The sequence below is a fragment of the Coloeus monedula genome (assembly GCF_965178545.1).
Source record: "Coloeus monedula genome assembly, chromosome: 3".
Classification (NCBI taxonomy): Eukaryota; Metazoa; Chordata; class Aves; order Passeriformes; family Corvidae; genus Coloeus; species Coloeus monedula.
In genome coordinates, this window is record NC_138783.1 from 99,962,604 (window position 1) to 99,981,677 (window position 19,074).

The 19,074-nt window shown below is 38.2% G+C and overlaps 1 protein-coding gene across 2 annotated transcripts in view; it reads right to left on the minus strand.

The window, feature by feature from the left end:
* Positions 1-647: 647 nt before the first annotated feature.
* The window catches only part of MID1 (midline 1), a gene marked incomplete at both ends in the record, with an annotated part of 91,821 nt that continues 73,394 nt past the window's right edge, over positions 648-19,074 (minus strand). For both annotated transcript variants that reach the window (XM_082278430.1, XM_082278429.1), the window contains 4 exons: positions 648-996; positions 2,553-2,760; positions 4,780-4,941; positions 13,275-13,418. In XM_082278430.1, coding sequence (XP_082134556.1) covers positions 648-996; positions 2,553-2,760; positions 4,780-4,941; positions 13,275-13,418 — 863 coding nt within the window. The remainder of the gene's footprint in view (positions 997-2,552; positions 2,761-4,779; positions 4,942-13,274; positions 13,419-19,074) is intronic.

Consider the following 19,074-nt stretch of genomic DNA (forward strand, 5'->3'; position numbering starts at 1 on the left):
AAGTAAATTAAACTTTATTCTTTTGCTGTGTTGGCGAGCTCCACTTCCTCTCTTGCTTATTTTTTTTCTTTTGGTCTGCACACTCCGATGTGCAAAGTAGACATTGGGAGATCTCGCACTCAACAAGGTTGGTAATGAGACCACTAATGTGGGCACAAGTAAAACTTGCGGTATACTGACTTGTCCACTATGCAGTTTTCATCCTTCTGATTTCCTGCTATTATCCACTGTAAAATAAAGTTATGCAAAAGGCTGATGAAACTTTAATTAACAGGACCATCAATGTGCAAAAAAACCCCCCAAAACAACAAGAAGTCATTTCCCAGGTGTCCATACTAGGCTTTCACTTTTCTTTTTTTTTTTTTCAATTTTTATAAATAATTTATAAATCTTCCTGTAAGAGATGAAATACAAAACCAACAAAACAAAACCAACTGAAAAAGAAAGTTCTAACATATTATTAAAGCCACTTCTTGTCCTCCAGTACAAAATACACAGAAAGAGAGATTCTCTCCTTGCCAGTTTTGCCCAAATTTGGCAGCGTTGTCTGGGATGCCACATGGGTCCACCAGCTCCAGGTAAGCTCCAGCTGGCACCACTGGGCTGCCCTGGGAAGATGTGTCATCCTACCTTTTGGCTTTTAGCAGTCACGCGAGCTGCTCGGAGGAGTCTAGGTGGTCAGGGATAGGCAAGCCAGTTATAATGGTCAAACATTTATTCCACACTGTGAACGTGGGGCACACTGGCTGGCCAAATGTAATGTCAAAAGTGTAAAGGTGTAGGGAGTTCAAAGCATCATAAAAGGCAAGGGAACCGTTGTCGTAGTCCAGCAAAATCCCGACCCGCCGGAGGTGAGGCGCGGGCTCGATGGGGATTTCTTTGCTGTTGTGCCGCACCACCCACGTGTTATTGCAGCGGCAAAGCACCCAGGAGGCAGAATTCTTTCCAATCCACTCATGCTTCGGTGCTGACTTGTAGGAAATACCAATAGCATACCTGCAAAACAAAAGAACACCTCAAGGAAACAAATGCTTCCTGCCATTTTGTCTCTCAGTGAAGTCACATGTTAGCCCACAGAAGCTGCTGAAGTGCCCCGGCCTCTTACTGCTGTGGGTTAAGCTCTAATTAAATGACGTTTCACCACAACATCTGCACAGGCTTAATTAATGCTTTGCCCTGTCTCTCTTTTGGGTCTGAGAGGTCAGGGAAACTCATTGTATTATTTTTAGTTTGGCAGCTATGGAAATTTTTTTGAGGACTTGCCTCTGCTATTGAAAAGGAAGATTTTTGTGTACTCAGCAACTCAGAGTTTGAATTGCTGGACCTCAAATTTCCATTTCCAACAGACGAATACAGAGAAATTCACTGATTTTAAAATACACTGCTATCTGTCAGCTAATCTGATCTCTCCTTGCTCCTTTAATACATGGCCCAGAAGAAGGAATGCAAGAGTAAACATCAAAGGACACATTAAACCCCTTCCCCCATTTTGCCATTTTCAAATATGTTTTGCCAGATGTTGGTGTGGTTTTCAGATTCAAATGAGTATTTTTGAGAGTGGGTTTCAGGCCAAGTGAAGCAATTGTAGGTAAAGACATTTGCTCTGCAAACCAAAATTTATGGCAAGATGTGCAGGGCAAAAGGACTGCGAAAATGTTCTCATTAATGGACACTGAGGAAAAATACCTGATTTGTCATATATAACAGAAATTTAAAAGTTCCTCATGTTCTAGACACACTGCAGTATTTGCTGGGCGTTCAACCAACAGAAGTTAATGTGCCACAAGGATTTTTTCCCCATTCCTTAGCACTGGCACAGAAAAACAGCATTTTTCTTCTTCGAGACAGTGGGTAATACCTGAAGACCTTAGTGATTTTTCCACTTCATTAACTTTCATCATGATGTCTTTGAATACCAAAGGATAACATCTCTCCCATTGACTAAAGGACCTCTGAAAGACACCCCTGTATGACACAGAGGATCATTCAGAAGTGAAGGAAAGCAGTCGTCTATTTCCTGCCCCTTGCTTCATACCCTGGGGCACAGACCTACAGCTCTGCTGCTTCATGCCCCCTCCCCAGAAGCAAATCTGACCTCTGCCCCTGTTAAACTGGATCATCAAGTTGTCCTCAGTTTTATTCATTTTTTCATAGTGAAGGACAGAAAATCTTTCACATTTAGTAGAGAAATGATCACATTTACAAAATTATCTATCTGTATAAACAAGGTGAAATTTTTTGATCCCTCCAATTAAAAAAAATCTTAAAACGTACTGTATGTGGGTTCAAAAAAACAACAATCCCAAGCTGTGGAGTAGAAGTCCTGTGAAGACTGCTAAATATAAAGATGCATAATCTGACAGATTTATTTCCAGGGTCCAAAAGTGCTGGAGATTGGGAAAGTCATCTGACAAACTATTTGAAAACACACGCTTGGCCTGCTCTTGCACTGTTCCTGATGTTTCTGCTACCGGCCTCTATCAGAGGAACTGTACCAGCACCTGCGTGGTGTGAACTAGTGCTTCTTTTCACATATATTTTTATATACCTACCACGTACTCCCACTTATAACCACTTCCCAGTAATGCCGCCCGCTGTCGATGAACACGTTGCCAGCTACTCCGTAGCTCCCTTGGCTCGTGAATCTCTCTGGTGTGTGACTCTTTTTGGATGATGTTTCATCCCGTTCCACTGTCAAGTTATCATGAGACACTTTCAGTTTTCTATGGGCAGATTTGGGGTCCAGTTTAAATGGCTGACCTAGAGAAGTAGAGACAAAGATGACAGAAGAATGATTTGGCTTAGATTTTAAAAAGGAGAGTGGATTAGCAAGCCTCTAAGAAGCCCACAAGATTACATAACCGTATTAATTTCCTCCTCTCAAGTGTTCTTGAGATAGACTAACCTATTTTGCTCCCTGCAATAGCTAGTTTGCATTGCATTGTCAGTTTACTGTCAACTTCATTGTGGACTAACTTCCCCGTGTTGATAATCCCTGAAAAGAGCCCTGCATAATCATCATGTCCATTATCTCTGACCTAGAGGTAACCAGAATACTCTAATTCTTGCATGTAATTGAAACCAATATACATGCTAATAAAGGTCTGAGGGTTGCTTTTTTCACAGCATATTAGATTTAGAATAAATTGTGTTCTATTAATTCTCTAGGGATAAAGCTCCATAATAACACCTTCGTCATTCCTACAAAAAGTATGATTTCAAATCTCACAAAATGAGCTTGAAAATAAGAAGCACTAGCCTTGTCTCTTTGTTCACTGACAGCTTTATTTGTAACAAGCACAGTCAACAACTCAGGATTGCTTTGGAAGGATGCCCATGTGGTGCTGGATACTGTGCATTAAAAGGAAGGAAGTGAAGTGTAACTTGGCCCAAATAATATGGTGCAATAACATTACTGAGGCTGTTGCTCTTGGCAAGTATCTTCGGCTGTAGCACAAGGTCTGTAGACAATAACAGGAAGCTCTTTGGTAAACCAAACCTTGCAGATATATAAGCCCACCACAATTCTGACAGGCTTGCTCATTGTTTCAGAAAGCAGAATGATCATTTACCTCCACCAAGAGACAGCTACAAAAGTATGACTCCACAAGTGGTCCAGCAAAGCACTTTTCCCTTCTTACTGTCTTTCATATCAAGGGGAAAAACATGTAATCAGAAGTTTTGATGACATGCACAGAAAATGCAAACTAGATCTCATGAACTCTGTGTGAGGCACTGGCACATGTACTTAAAATAAGATGTAGACCGTTCAGGGCTATCTACTTTTGCAATGTGCATTTAGTTATATATTACGAACAAATACAGAATAAACCTGTTTGAAAATATTTGGGGACTATTTCTTACTGCCTGGTAGTGGTAACATAGCCTCTTGTCTGCCTCTCTGACTGCTTAGTAACCTTTGTGTGCTGAAGCAGTATCTGAAGGATGTCTCTCTGTACTAAATTGTGTCTGGTCCCATCACACAGGTTAATAGCAAACAGGAGAAAATCAGAAGAGTGTACATGCCATTCTCTTCAGACTCCTTTCACCATTCACTATCACTCCCCCTCAAGCACCCTCCCCTACAATAAGCAGGTTTCAGAGGATGCACAGATCCCAGTGTTTCCTTTCCAACCCTCAGAGCTGCCCATGATGAGTATATGGCTGAGGGATTAGCTGGGACAAGAGGAAAAAACAGATGAAAACTAGTCTTAAAATTGCTATTCTACATCTGCTAATAATTTGATATCAGTAACCATTGTTTTTTTGAAGTGGGATCTCTGACTACTCTATCACCTTTCTGAACTCCATAAAAAAATGAGGAGGTTGAAGCTAAGAAGTTTTCCAATGTCCTAAAAAAGAGATCGTTTTGGGGGATAAAATTAGACTAGCAATTATCTTATGAACACTACACAAAAATAAAATGTTTTACTGCAAACATAAGGAAAATTTTTGCTTTGTAGAGGAAAAAGAATAGAGAGGATATTAAAACAAAACCACAAAAGAGTATTTTCAACCATTTCACATGTGATAGCTTAGTTCATATGTGATATTTCCACTGACCAAACTACAGATGTATCTCTCAAAAAACCCCAACATATTTTCTGTGCTACTGAAGACTCAGGCAATCTTGAATTATGTTAAATAAGTGGCTTTCATTTTGGAAAGCACTTTAAAAAAGTTAAACATCTCTGTCCTCCTGTATCTTTCAAAGATCAGACCTAAAAAGGAAGGCCAGAAAGGAGAAGACTTTGTGCATTCTGATCTCATGTTACTCACTGTTTGTCTTGAGCTTGCCAGGCTCGCTGCTCCGGCTGCCAGCCTGATTAATGGCCTTAACAATGAAGATGTACTTCGTGCCACTCTGCAGCCCATGCACTGTGTAGTGGTTTTGTTTGATATTAGGAACAATCATCCAGCTGTCGGCTGAGTTGCATAAACCTGCAATTTCAAACAGAGCACATCAGTCATAACACACTAAACACTTTGTAACAGAGGGACATTTAGAGCATTCCCAGGCACCTAAGGGCCAATATGAACTTTGCTTCTGTACCTTTTAAAGTGTTGTTACATTTACTGAGCCACTACTTAAAGCCCTTAATTCATTTTATCAACCTGCAGCCAAGGTACATTTTAAGTTCTTGCTATGTGAAGTGAACCATAAAAAGTGGGCATTCAAGAAATGGCTTGGTGGAGACACTAGCAGTCTGAGATTTTTCATATCCCAACACAAGGCATTCTTTATTGCTTAAGAACTGGAGGATTATGGAGATCCCATCAATCTACTGTTTGGATTAATGAACTCAGTTTAAACCTCGAACGTAAGCAGCAAAGCCAGGAGGGCTGGGGAGGCACCTTGGCTGACAGTCCCCAGGTATGCATTCTTCAGAACCTGAAGCAAATCATGGGAGGCCAAACAGGGTAGAGCATGGACTTCAGGGAAACCTTTGGCTCTTGCACTTCAGGCTTTGCCAGAAAGTAATCTAAGCCAGTAAATTTAATGGATGCAACTTTTTGATTTATGTCCACATGCTGAGATGCCAGCTGGAAAATTTTCCATTTATAAGACTTTTTGGTTTATACTTGGTTTACATTTGATGCCTACCACAGAAGTATAATACACAGGAAGTAGGTAAAATAAGGGAGTACCAATATCATAATCAAAACAGGAAAATACTCTATTAAAATGAACTTATTACTCTACACAAGTTTTTCCTACTGTGGCATAGCTGCAAAGGCAGTCAATCATACATACAACTCACTGTATATTTGGAACAGCTCCTGGTCTAATGGATTCCCCAGTCTCTTATTGTAGATGTTTACATAAATAAAAAAAATTAACATTTATGAAGAGTATATGTATTCACAAACTTTTATATGGTGATACAGCCAGAAATAGGTAGATGCAAATGGAAGTGTATGCATGTGTGTGCATGTGTAAGGCTGGAAAACTTAACAGAGAAATGCTTGACTGGATTAGGAACTTGACAGGCTTCTTGGCCCCTGTCTTTACTGGGCATATGACACATTATGAAAGCTGTTGTTATTTACAGACAGCTTTCACCTTTTAACTAATGTTCTACCAGCAAACCACTCATGAAGAGAATCTTTTAGAACTCAGTAGTAAATTCAGCTCTGCATATCAGAAAACATGAACCTTTATGTAAAACAAAATTCAAAGGCTACTGGTTACAAAACCTGAAAGAAAGGGATCTGTGATACAGGTTTGCAGTCTCACAGACAATTCATGGCCATACTGCAAGATTCCTTCCTAATTTGATATGTGCTTTTCATAACAAAAGATCATTAGAAACAGAACTTAAATTCCAAATTTCAATCTAAGTATTATGAAGTTCGTGTCTCTTGCATTACAAAGCATTCTTAAGAGGCAGGCAGAACAGAGATTCATCCTGCTGTGCAAATGGGTAACTGTGGCACAGTTTCAGGTTGGATTCATATTTTCTTGTCGCCTAACGAAGAGCTACAATGCCTAACCCATTTTTCTGGACTCTGAGGAGAGGCAGAAATCAGTAAGTACTTTCTTTCACTTCTCCAGGTGTGAAAATGACATGAGATGAGTCCCTCATCTATAGATGATTATATATACATATATATCTGTGTGTGTGTGTATGGTTGTATAGAACAATTATCTGCCTGTCTCATGAAGGGAAAGAACCCCACGTTATACCCCATGGCAACCCCAGCTGGGCCCAGCACTTGTAGTGAACTCCTTAAAGCAACATCAGTCCATTTCTTCTTTCACTGAGCCGTACACACCAACTTATACTTATTTTTTTAGGCTATGCGTGAATGAGTTTCCTATGAGGAAAAAAGAAAATAAAGGAAGCAGCTTCCTGACATAAAATATTTCACTGACAACTCAGAGGAAATCTCATCTTTCCCCAATTTGCCACAGATATTAAAGGGACACTTCTGTAGCTGAATTACCACAATGATTTTGGATTGAAACCATCCCTTACTGGACTCACAGGCACTATTGCAAAATAAGTATGTTAAAATAAAGCAAAATGAAGCACTGGATTTAAAGCAAGTTCAATATAATCAAGGAATCCTTAACTAAGATGCCTCTGATGGGACACAGAATAACATGTGACAATAAGTGGGATGGATACAGACAGTGGTCCTAGAAGGGTCTTCTCCAACCACAACCACACTTTGAAAGCAAAGTTCTGTGGTGTGTGTAAACCATTTATAAGCTGACCGTTATGCAGACACAGAAATGCCCACAGTTTTGCTAACTCATCTAGAAACTAGTTTTGTATTATTCACTGCAACTCTCTAATGGGCACATTTTTAAGACTTGCATTACGCTTTTTACAATACCGTCCAGAGGCTGATTGCTCCTTAACAAAGTACAAAACTTTGATCCAAATAAGTATATAAAGGACAGTAAAGGTATTGTTGCATTGCTATGAGTCTCCTCTCGAGTTCATCCCTTCCTCCTGGTTACGTGGATTTATACATACCCAATAATCACTAAGGACCTTACCTACCCTAAACTCTCTGCACAGTCAATAGAGAGAGTCAGAAACCCTGTGTTTGACCTGACTTATGTTGTAGAGGAAAGCTCCATCCTCTTTGATGGCAGAATACATCTGATGTTTCTTTTCTTTGTCCTTCCAGTCTTAGGCATCCCAGACTACTGATGTGCAATAAATGTTGGATGCGCAGTGACTGTCTCGGTTACTTTGCTCAACAAACCTTGTTGTCCCAACAAGCTCAGCTTTTGCCTATACATCAAGGGGCTCAGTGATGTGTTCTGATTTCTGACTGTAAGCTCTTTGATAACAGGCTTTAGATTGTACTTTCATTCAAAAATCCTGGGAATGAAGTATTGATGATTCCAAACTACAAGTCCAAACTCCTTCAAAAGGGAGAATAGTTATTATTGGCAGCCACGTTAAGCTTTTACATATGAAAGAATAATTTGTCACTGCATCAAAGGAATTTGTCTCCAGTTATGCCCTGTCAGGACAGCCTTTCTTCTCTGAATACAAAAGAATATGATTAAGGAAGTTCAGGGAAATGAACAAGCAGCCTGGTCACACTGACATCTGGGGGTAGTGTTTGCCCCCTCAGTTCCCTGCCTGTGGCAGCAGGTGAAGTGGAAAAGTACACATCTCCTCACTGGTGCAGCAGCAGGAGCCAAGGGTCTCCTATTGTACCCACTCCTAATCCAGGCTACATTCAGGTTTCTTGTTTCAAAAACCCAGGGCTTTTAACAGGGATATGCAGATGGTAAAACAATGTACTTTAAAACTGTAGCCTACAAAAATGTAGAGAATTTAAATTACATCCTGGAATGGTGCTGTGAGCACAGTGATGTCCATACAGGATGTGTGAGTTTTCAAAACAAGTTTCTCAGAGTCTGGAGATAATAATTTGTAAAGCTATTTCCCTGGTGTTGGCTGTTGATGCACTTTAAAAAACAGATGGGAAAAATCCCAAGGTGTAAATCCTCCTAAAATTTACACTGGAAGATTTTAATAAAATGTATTTTCTTGAAAACTGGAAAAGGAGCACAAAAGTCATGGGAAGGTTATTTAATCTCTTGAGTATTTTAATTATTGTAAAATGCTTTATTTAAATAAATTATTACCAATTCAAATTGGTAGAGCGAATAAGGTAGGTGAAAGTAACAGATAGCTCTCCACCCCCACTCTTCATTCCCATCTGAAAAAAAAATAACATATGCAGGATTTCTGCAAAACACATTGAATTTTTTTTTAAAGACATACACTCTTTTTATACGTTAAAGAGGCAGAAGTTTTCCTGGTTTTATCCCAAATTTGCTTTTGTGCCATTAAAAATTCTCACTAAAATCTTCAATAGAAATCTGAAGACTGTAAGGAATCTGCTTTTGGTGAAATAAAACTTAGAGAAAGAGACAAAGGCTAGAATATTAAAAAATGAATTGGTGAATCATAAATTCACTGTTTTTAATGGAAACTTGGGCTCCTAATTGTCTTAGATCCTTCAAAAAACTTTTATGCTCTCTCAGAGGAAGAGAGGTCCTGTAACAGTGAAAAGGTTCTGACAGTAGTACACTGTATCCTTGACATGGTGATTTTTTAGAAATTAGACTGTGTAACTAATTAACCCTGATTTCTTTTACCAGGTAAGAGAGAATGATTTACTGATTTTTATCAAGAAGGAAGAGATGTATTTTTCCTGAAGAATCTTGTCTCAGAGCTAGAGAAAAATTTGAACTGTCCTGAAACACACTGTAACAAATCCGTGGTGTTAATAAAAGGCGTACTGAATGAATACTTGAAAATCTATTAAAATGGGATAATGAAATTATAATGCATGTTAGTTAGCTAGTGACAAAGTAATTTTGAAAGCTTTTACCATATTCAGATTGCAGGTGATTAGCTGCCTCTCAGAAATGCAAATGTACAAATGGTATAACTCTGAGAACAACTGCTTTAGTAAAAGCCTACTTAATCTAAAGTTCCACACTGCTCTTATGCACAGAACAGGTCTGCCAAACATTCAATAGCCAAGAAGTTTGGCCACATTTGGAAATAATCTTTCCTGTATGAAATAGGATTCAAATGAAATACTCTATTTGGACTTTGGCCATCAAAAGTTAACTTTCCAATTTTTCAGTTAATAAAAAAGAATATAGTTGATTATGTTGGATCGAAAATATACTAAAAAAACATAGTATTGCTTGTTTTTGTTACTGAATTCTTAGCAATCTCTGGATGATATATGCCTCTGGTGGGGGAAATGTACTGTGAGTGGAAAGTGCAGTCAAGCTGGCTATGTGGTTTAAGAAACAGATTCCAAAATAACAACCTCCATTAGCACGGTAGGTGGGTATGTATGCAAAGTGATTCCTATTGTCTCAGGGGAAAAAGCTTGTTGGTTTAATGCAGTACTTGAGCTACTCCCTGGTGACTAATTCATAGCTACAAAAACCACGGAACTGAAGTCAAGCTATGAGCCTGTTTACATTTTCTGCTACAGGCAACACACAATACCAATGGAAATTTTTGGGATGTGACAGAGAAATAAAAATACAGTTATGTGCAACAGCATGCATATGCCATAAATAGGAAGACATTTGTGCTAACCCAAAGTCTATTTCATTAAAACAGCATTTAAAAAAACCCCCACAAACCTATCCTCAGTTCATCAAAACATGAAGGCTGCAGTGCAGCACCTGCTAATGCCACTTACAGTGACACTAGCTCTCTGTGTTCAACTGCACTACTGAGGTACACTCTGATATTCTAAGAAGAGCCTTGGAAAGCCATTTGTAACAGGTGGGATGTTGAATCCTTCTGCAGGATCAAGAATATAATGTGACAAAGAGAATAAATATCCAAGCAGTTCTCTTGAGTAAAATGAGGTTAGGATTGACAGAGCAAGGAGAAATGGTCTCAAATTGTACCAGGGGAGGTTTAGATTGGGTATTAGGAAATTTCTTCATGGTCAAGCATTGGAACAGACTGTCCAGGTAAGTGGTGGTGTCACCATTCCTAAAGGTATTCAAAAGTCATGTGGATGTGACATTTAGGGCCATGTTTTAGTGGTGGACTTGGCAATGTTAAGTTAATGGATGGACTCAATGATCTTAGAGGTCTTTTCCAACCTAAGTGATCCTATGATTCTATGATGTTTGTTAGTGGGCAAATCTCCAAAACCAGTGTAATTTGGAATGAACTGGGAGAGTCTCACATTTTACAAACCCAGGCAGATTTGTAGCATGTTGGCAGGAAGGTCACCATTGGAGGTACTCAAGTCTATATTAAATAATGAAATTAAAAAAAAAAGCTTTACAACGTTTGGAAAGGCCTTTCACTTATAATACATGCATGTATTTAATTTGGGTTAACATTATAGCTTTCAATTAAACCAGGGTATTTGCATAAGAACTAGCTCTCTTAAAAAAACCCCAACCAACCAACCAACCAACCAACCAAAAAACCCCCCAAAAAACAAAACCAAAAACCCCAAACAAAACAAATCCAAACCAAAAAACCCACCAAAAAACGGGCCATTCTTTCATTTCTTTCTACTCTCATTTAAGGTCTTCTGAGCATTTTGTAAACAAAATTTGTTTTCTCTTCAAAGTTTTAATTATGCGGTTTTTGCAAAGTGATATGAAAGTTCAGACTGCATACTGAACACTTCATGCCATGCTTGAAAATTATATTGCATCCCTGAAAGCAGACTTATTGATACATATTTTGCTGATCAAAACTTTCACGTCTACATGGGAAACCTACAGTGCAGCCTAAAATAGAAATACCTTGTTATTTATTCACTAGTAAGCAAGGAGTAAAATCCCACATCTCAAGGGTGTGGAAATGGCACACCTTTTACTGCTGTTCACACATGTTGTTCACATATAATGCAAATCATTTACTTGCACAGCATAAAGCCATAGATAAAAATGGACTAGAAAACAAGCAACACACTCTCTTAAGTCCTTTCTGCTTAGTAGTGGCTAATCAGGGAAGCTTTTCCTTCCTTATCTACCTTGCTTCAACTTCTTCAAAATTACTATTAGACTTTTTTATTTTCCAGCTTGCTCAGACGTAGAAGCATGTGTTGAAGTTTATTTGGTCTTTCCAGCAGCCTTAAATTTTGCAGTGTATTCTTCAAAATCAGGCTGTTAAGGGAAATACTGCATGAAGGTTTTGACAAATCATTCATCAAATTTTCAATAATCCATCTTCTTTTTTTAAGTCAATCCTGAACACTATAATACATTCACAGTATGCTACTTAAAAAATGTGTTAAGATGCCAGCACATGGATCCTCAGATATCCTTTCAGATGGCTTGAAACCAAACTCCTGCTTAGTGATGGAGAAGATGAGAGGTACACAGTAACAGAGGAGTCAGTGGGAGAGCTTGGCTCAGTACTCAAACTTGGCATAGACCATACAATTTTTCCACTGACATAAAGTATGTAAACATGCCCACAGCACTGAGTTTCATCAAAGTATCTCAACAAATTTTCTTCTTACAAACAAATTTTGCAAGAAGGAAAGCATTTCTGCCCTGTCTCACAACAAGGTCTATCTAGGTCAGTGCATGTCCAGGGTATTAGCTGGTGCACCAAGGTTAGGGTGTAGGAAGGTTTTAAGGAATAGGGAAAGCACACACTGATCATTTCTCACCATGTTCTCCCAGGCTTCAACAGCTTACAGCTCTGGGACTTCCAGAGCCACTTCATTGCACTTCATTGTTCTCAGTGTACTTTTCTTGCATGATCTGTCCAGGCATCTCTTGAACTCCAAAATACACCAGCCCTCTGTGGCAATGGGTCCCCTATCTAAATATATGTTGACTTGAACAAACTCCACATTTTGACTGATTTGGCTCATTTCAGAATCCTTGTTTAATAAATCAAGTATGTGTCAGCTAGTGGTATTCCCATTAAATAGGGATCAGGAAGAAGTTGAATGACTTCTCCAAATTCATACTCAATGATCCCAATGATTGCAGACCACTGAACCCAGAAGTGCTGACTTCCTGACCAAAGATTAGACAATATTTTTTTTTTTCTGTGATGAGTAGTTATTTTACAATAAACAATCTAAAATCTAATAAATAAAATCGGTCATTAAAGAAAGTCAGAGATTCAAAACATAGAGAGTACTCATAAAAAGTGTGCTATGATACAAAATTAACATTTGTTAGTCTCATTTTAAGTAAAACCAAGTTACCATATAAGTTGTTGTTCCACTGATGTTTTCTGACTTAGCCTGTAGTTCACTGAGACCTATGCTTTGTAGCCTTGAAGACAGTAAAAGTCAGAGGGAAGGACTTAATCTGTATTTCACACAAAGGTCCAGATGTCAAGTTTATATAAATGACAGTGGGGTTGCAGTTCTAAGTAGTGACCAGTTCAACACAGGCTCCCACATGCAGACTGACTAGTGCAGACAATGAAACGGAGGTCTTTGAACTTGCTGCATCTGCAAAAAGGGACTTGGGATGCAAGAGGCAAGTCCTGTTAATACAGACAGTACTTGTCCTGGGTTTAGTCTTCAAAAGTTCCCAATACATGACACTCCCAGAAAAGACACAAGAAATTCTAACTGAAGTAAGTCTGAATTTTAAATGCTTTTAAAATCATTATAGGTTTGGATTGAAAATTTTGGCTTTAAACCTATCTAGAAAAGATTTTTTTCCTTTTTTTTTTGACATAGGAGTATATTTATCTTTAAAGACACTTGGTTTATGTAGAAACCATACGGAAACAACAAGAAAAGAGAAGGTTTATACTCACTAACAACGTTGGCTTGTCCAGTGAAGATGGTGTACTGCAGCTCGTAAGAGACCACACTGAACTCATCATCTGATGTCCAGTGCACAGTAATGGTATCATAAGAAGCTGTACAGAGCTCTTCTCGAATGGTGGGTGGGTTGGGAGCTGTGAGATACAACACAGGAGGCACAATCAGTGAAGTATTTTCCCTCTCCCCTGAGATTAGGGGATGTAGTTGATGTATGAGTTTGTAGCGATATCATCCAACAGATTTTCAACAACTTTTCACTAATTCCAGTACTAACTGTGATTATCAATTAACTGTTAGGAAGGAATTCTTAATATCAACATAACCACCTGGGAACTCCAGGTTTTGAAAATATTTTGTATTAAAGTAGCTTTAGTTTCAGATGCCCTAGAACAAGTGATGTATTGGTGATCACATTAGATGGGTACAATGACGAGTTAATTTTTCTAAGATTGCTCTGATCATTTCACCAAACTTATCAAAATTACATTGATGCATGTCAAGAGGGAGGGTCAACACTTTTTTCAAGTAAACACTGTTTACTTGAAAGCAGTGTTTTCCCAGCCTATCTTAACAGGGGTTTCCATTAGTGGTATTGTGGTGGTTCATCCTTCCTGGCCCCGCTCCAGGCTGCACTATGATCTGTCACTCATTAGCAAAAATATAATTTTGGGGAAGCTCCCAACACTCATACTTTCATGCTGATTTTTCTCCATTTTTATTGATCTCTCGGCTATCCTTTCTAATTTAGCTGCATATAATTTCTGCTGGTTATAAAATTCACTTTTTCAGTATTAAATAAAGAGTTCCTATCATAGCATAATTACTGTATGAATATTACAACCAAATAGTCACCCAGGAGTCCTCTGTTTCTCTCTCTCTCTTTTTTTTTTCCTAATAGACAGAAAAGATCTCTGTGTAGCAAGATATACAGACTTTTCCCATATTATTGCATGTTTGTTTTAAAGAACTGTTTAAAGAAGTGAAACTTGAAGCAAGTTACTTAGGTCTAAATTTTCTCGTTTGCAATCTTTAAAAAGCCAAACACCTAAATAACAAAGAAATGAGTCTCTCTTTGAAAGACTGGTGGATCTTCCCACATCCTTGTCTCAGTGGGAGCTTCATTCCAAATCATCTTCCCTACAAGCCATATCATGAAAAGAAAAATAAAAAATCCTTATGCTTAATAGCATTTCTCCCAGCTGTCACAAGTGAAGAAGGAGAGCACTCAAGCTGAAACAACCAAAATATGTCTGCATTAAAGGAAAAGAAAGGCAACTGTGAATGTTTGTGGTTTAGTTTTGGTTGGTTATTTTTTTTCCTGTCAGCTCTTTAACCTCTGATAGCCACAAATAATAGCCTCAAAAAAAGTGCCTCTGAAGGAATTCCACCTTTACTTTTGCAACATATTATTTTTATGACACATCTATTTTATTTTCCATTAAGAATTTTTATAGATCATGTCTCTGGTTTACTGGTGTATGTTCCCAAGGATTAAAGTGCAGACACGTTTCCAAGCAGCCTGTTTTAACCATGGGGCATAAGGAAACATTCAAATGTGTTTCATGATATGGCCATGATTTGTGATGCTCTAAATATTGAATCACAGTAGACAACAAATGCCTTTTTTTAACTTGTCAGACAAACCCTTGGGAAAGATGGGTATTAATGAAAACAAAGACAAACAAAACTCAAATAAGAACAGGAGAAGAATATAATCAAAATGTGGAAAAAAACGTTCACGGTTTTCTGAAAAGACTTATGGTAATATCAGCTGTGTTCCAAAAATGTTTCCTGTAGAACAACCACAGGAGGTTTTAAAATTTTTTTCTTCCTAGCTGGGGCTTCATTTCAAAATTTTCCTGTCCTTCAAATGCCAAACAAAAAACTGGAACAAGTCTTAATTACAAACATACAAGTAAATAAATTTTTTTTGTCTGCTGGTGTTCAACTAAAATTTTTTTCTGTCATCTCCTGCACCTAACAACAAAATATTTTACTTGAGAAATGTACTTGTTATTATTTCAACACAGAAAATAAATACTAATTTATAGAAAGCAAAAAATACTGAAGGTTTAATTAACTGTAAACTGCATTTCAATAACACCTAAGCATCTTCAAATTCTTTGAAAATGGCAGCCTAAGTTTGCTTTTCGTATGCACACCTGGCCTTATAGCTGGAAGTTTACAGGCCTTCATGTAATGAAAATGACTGAGAGAGGTTTGACCTAAGCAGGACATATTTTCCCTGGCTCTTGTGATTAACCCACACTCACCTGAGACTATACTGCATGAATTCAGCTCTTTGGCAACATTCATTTCATAAACCACTCAGAATAAAACAAATACACCTGCACCTCCTACAGAAAGGCAGGAAAGTCTACATTTAGATGCTTTGTATGAGAAAATAATGTAGCAGTCCAACTGCCAAATTCATCATTCCACAGCACATACTCCTTTAGAGAGTGTAACTTTGTAATGCAATTTGAGATTGACCTCAACCAGCTAGCTTCAGTATTGCATTTGGTAGCGTGTAGTTTGGTTACTGAATTCATCAGTACTGTTACAGAGCTCTGTGCCACAGGAAAACCTCCTCAAAGACTCCAGTGATCTCAAGGCTGCACCAGAAACTTCCCCTTCTTGACTTGGGTGTGCTTCACCACTGCTCCAGAGGGGAAGCCCAGTATGCTTCCAGCACAGCAGTGGAAGACATAATACACTTCTCCGTAGAGGATCAGACAAAATATCTGGGAGTGGTCACTGCTTCAGACACTCAGACTTTCATTCACCAGCATTTGTGAATCAATACTCTCTCACAAGACAGAAAAATCATTGCTGAAGGCTGTTTTAGTTCATTTTGACTCAAAACTGAGTAAACACACTTAAAAATTCAGTAACCACACCTGAAATGCCTGAAAGGCATTAATATTAGAAATGAAGTTTCTTAAATTTGCTCTCAACAGTAACTGATCTCATGAGAATAACTACTCCCTTTCAACCCAGTTAGTTTAGTGCACCTTCCTTTCCATGTCATCTGCATGGCTGTTGCTCTGAAGCAGAATGAATGGCTCACAGGGTTTACACACCTGAGAGACAGTTTAGGGACATTGCTTCCTTTCCCTGGTGAATCCCAGCATGAATGCGGTGCCTCCTGGGTGCCTATCGAGATTCTATCTAAATCCTCCCAGCACAAGGTCACAGAGATTGACTAAAACCACCTCAACTTCATTTTGTATGCTCAGTTTCTCTTTCCCTGCTGTCATGCAGTGATTGACTTGAAAATGTTCCTTATGGATTTTGATACTGAGTAACAGACAGAAGACCTAAGCAATCTGCTTGACTTAATGGTGCTAGAAATATCCATATTTCTGGTATGACTGTGAGGGAGGTGCAGAAGCTGCACTGACCCTCTCTCAGATGTTCATTACTGACTCCATTTTGTATCATGGCACTGGACTGAACCAGCATACAGGAATTTGAAAGGCACAGTTACATCAGATGTGAATACAAATTTTATGTATTTTTAACTTGTCATGTATGAGTTGGTACCAAGGGCTCAGTCATACAACCATCTAGACATAGATGGTAGACCAGGACTTCAGGTAGACCAGGACTGCTCAAAATCAACAGAATGAGAAGAGATTACACTCAAACCATGAGACTGAGCGCTGACCATAGTTGGTTTTTGATCTTTCAATGCTGAAAGAGCTAAACAGTAAGAGAAGTTGTGAAGTATTTCCAGAAGGAAGTTGTTTCTGTGTGAAAAAATTGCTGGCATATCCTAGGCAATACATATTTCTTTGTGCAGTCATAGCTGAAGTAATGGATGAAGAAAACCTATCACTGTATCAGATGGGATTTCTGAAGTAGGGCAAATTGCAAGGCCAAAGAGTAGATGTTCCTGCAAGTGATTTCAAAGTATTAAGACACAAACCAAGCATTTTTGATTCACAATGGACAAAAAACGTCCTTATAACAGTAATATTGTGCAGAGGGTTTGCAAGTCATACATATTGCCTGGATCTAGCTAGATACATGTTTAGAAAAATGATTTCCAGATGAAGAGCTTGAGCAACTGTTAAGATAAGAATGCTTTCAAAAGACATAAAGGCTATATATACAGAGAATACAACAGTCAGATGAAGATTAAAAGTATTGTTTTAATATACTGAGCTTGATATCTCAATGTCTGGCGGGCAACTTTCAGAAAGATATCAGAGATTTTATGTGGATAGCAGAAGCTTAGGACAGACATCTATGTAAATGATAAGCACAAACTAGTTAAATTTATTTCTTCAGTAAAAAAATAGCCTAGAAAAAAGATAAGGTTGGGGAGATGGAGGGTGAAGAAGATCTGACAAATATTATACTGGGAAGAACCAAAGGAGAAAAAATCTCCAGGAGACAGCCGAGGTCAATTGTTTCAAAAGCAACTGACAGCAGAGATAATGAAGCTGGAATTTAGGTTTTGACTTTTTGTTCAGAAGCCGTACAGATGATAGTTATAAGGTAGGCTTCTTCACTTAATTCACAGCATAGATCTATGACTAGGATGTACAAATGGTCTTTGTTTTACTTAACTGTGAAGCGTGATAAAAATAAAGCCTAATTTACTCTGTCACAAAGTGTTCAGGTTATGATCTATGAGAATTCCATGCACCAGTCTGAAAGGAGTAACATAAATCTTTCTCTGAAGTTCTGGACAACAGTAGAGAATAATAAAATGCATTCTACTCTTGGGATTATATATATACACCTCTATCTCATATATACCTATATACATATATTTGCATAAATATATTCTAGATGTCTGCATAGGTTACATTTTATGCTCAGATAATTTGGACCTGTGCTTTCCATTTTGCCACTGTAGCCATATGCTATTTATTAATGTGAAGAAAAGCCAGCTAGAACTGTTTTTCACTGGGCATCAAGGGCAGGGATAAAAATGGTTTGTTAGGAAAAACCAGCTAAAATGCTTGATACATATGTAAGTTTCCTTAGACTGCATTGTGAGCAAATTTTTAAGACTGTGGATGGGTTAGGAAAAAGGCAGAGAAGGAGTTACATAAGTGACACAGCCATCATGAGTGATCACAGAAAATATCCTTATAGCAAGGCAACCCTTCATTTTGATACAGATAAATCCTTTGTTTTCTTCAGTGTACAGCAATTAGGCTGGTAATATTGACATATGATGTACAAAGGGGAGAAGACCTGAGGGATGCAGGAACAGACTGCTAGACAGAATTCACCTCATGTAACGTTACAGATCTAAACCACAGTTATCTGCATTTGCATGAATATTATCTATCCTCTGTTTGGAGACAACTGGGAGGAATAGGCAACTCCAGAATGGAGTCAACTGCCTCGACATATGTGCCTCAAAATGAGATGGTTATTTCTCTTATTTGACTATAAAAGAAGACGTGGCTGATTATTTTAAAGGTAGATTGCTAGGTTAGGGCAAATGAGCCTTTTTTTTGTTTTAATTCTTCCTTTCATTTCCTTGGACTTTTATAATTTTGGGGTGAATGCTCAACACAATGGCAAAATTCCTACAGAGTTGGAGAGAGGTAGACACCATAACATTACACTGGTACTGTATAAGAAGCTGAAATTACTCTTATCACATTATTATTGTGTTTTATTTACTTGAATATGTGTTAGACACTGATTGTATTCATCTGTCACACAGTGATAAAGAAATTCTTTGCAGATAAAATTTCTCTTTTAGATATGACAAGAACCCCACAGCTCTAGCAGGCAGGGGTGCTGCTGCCCTGTGCATGC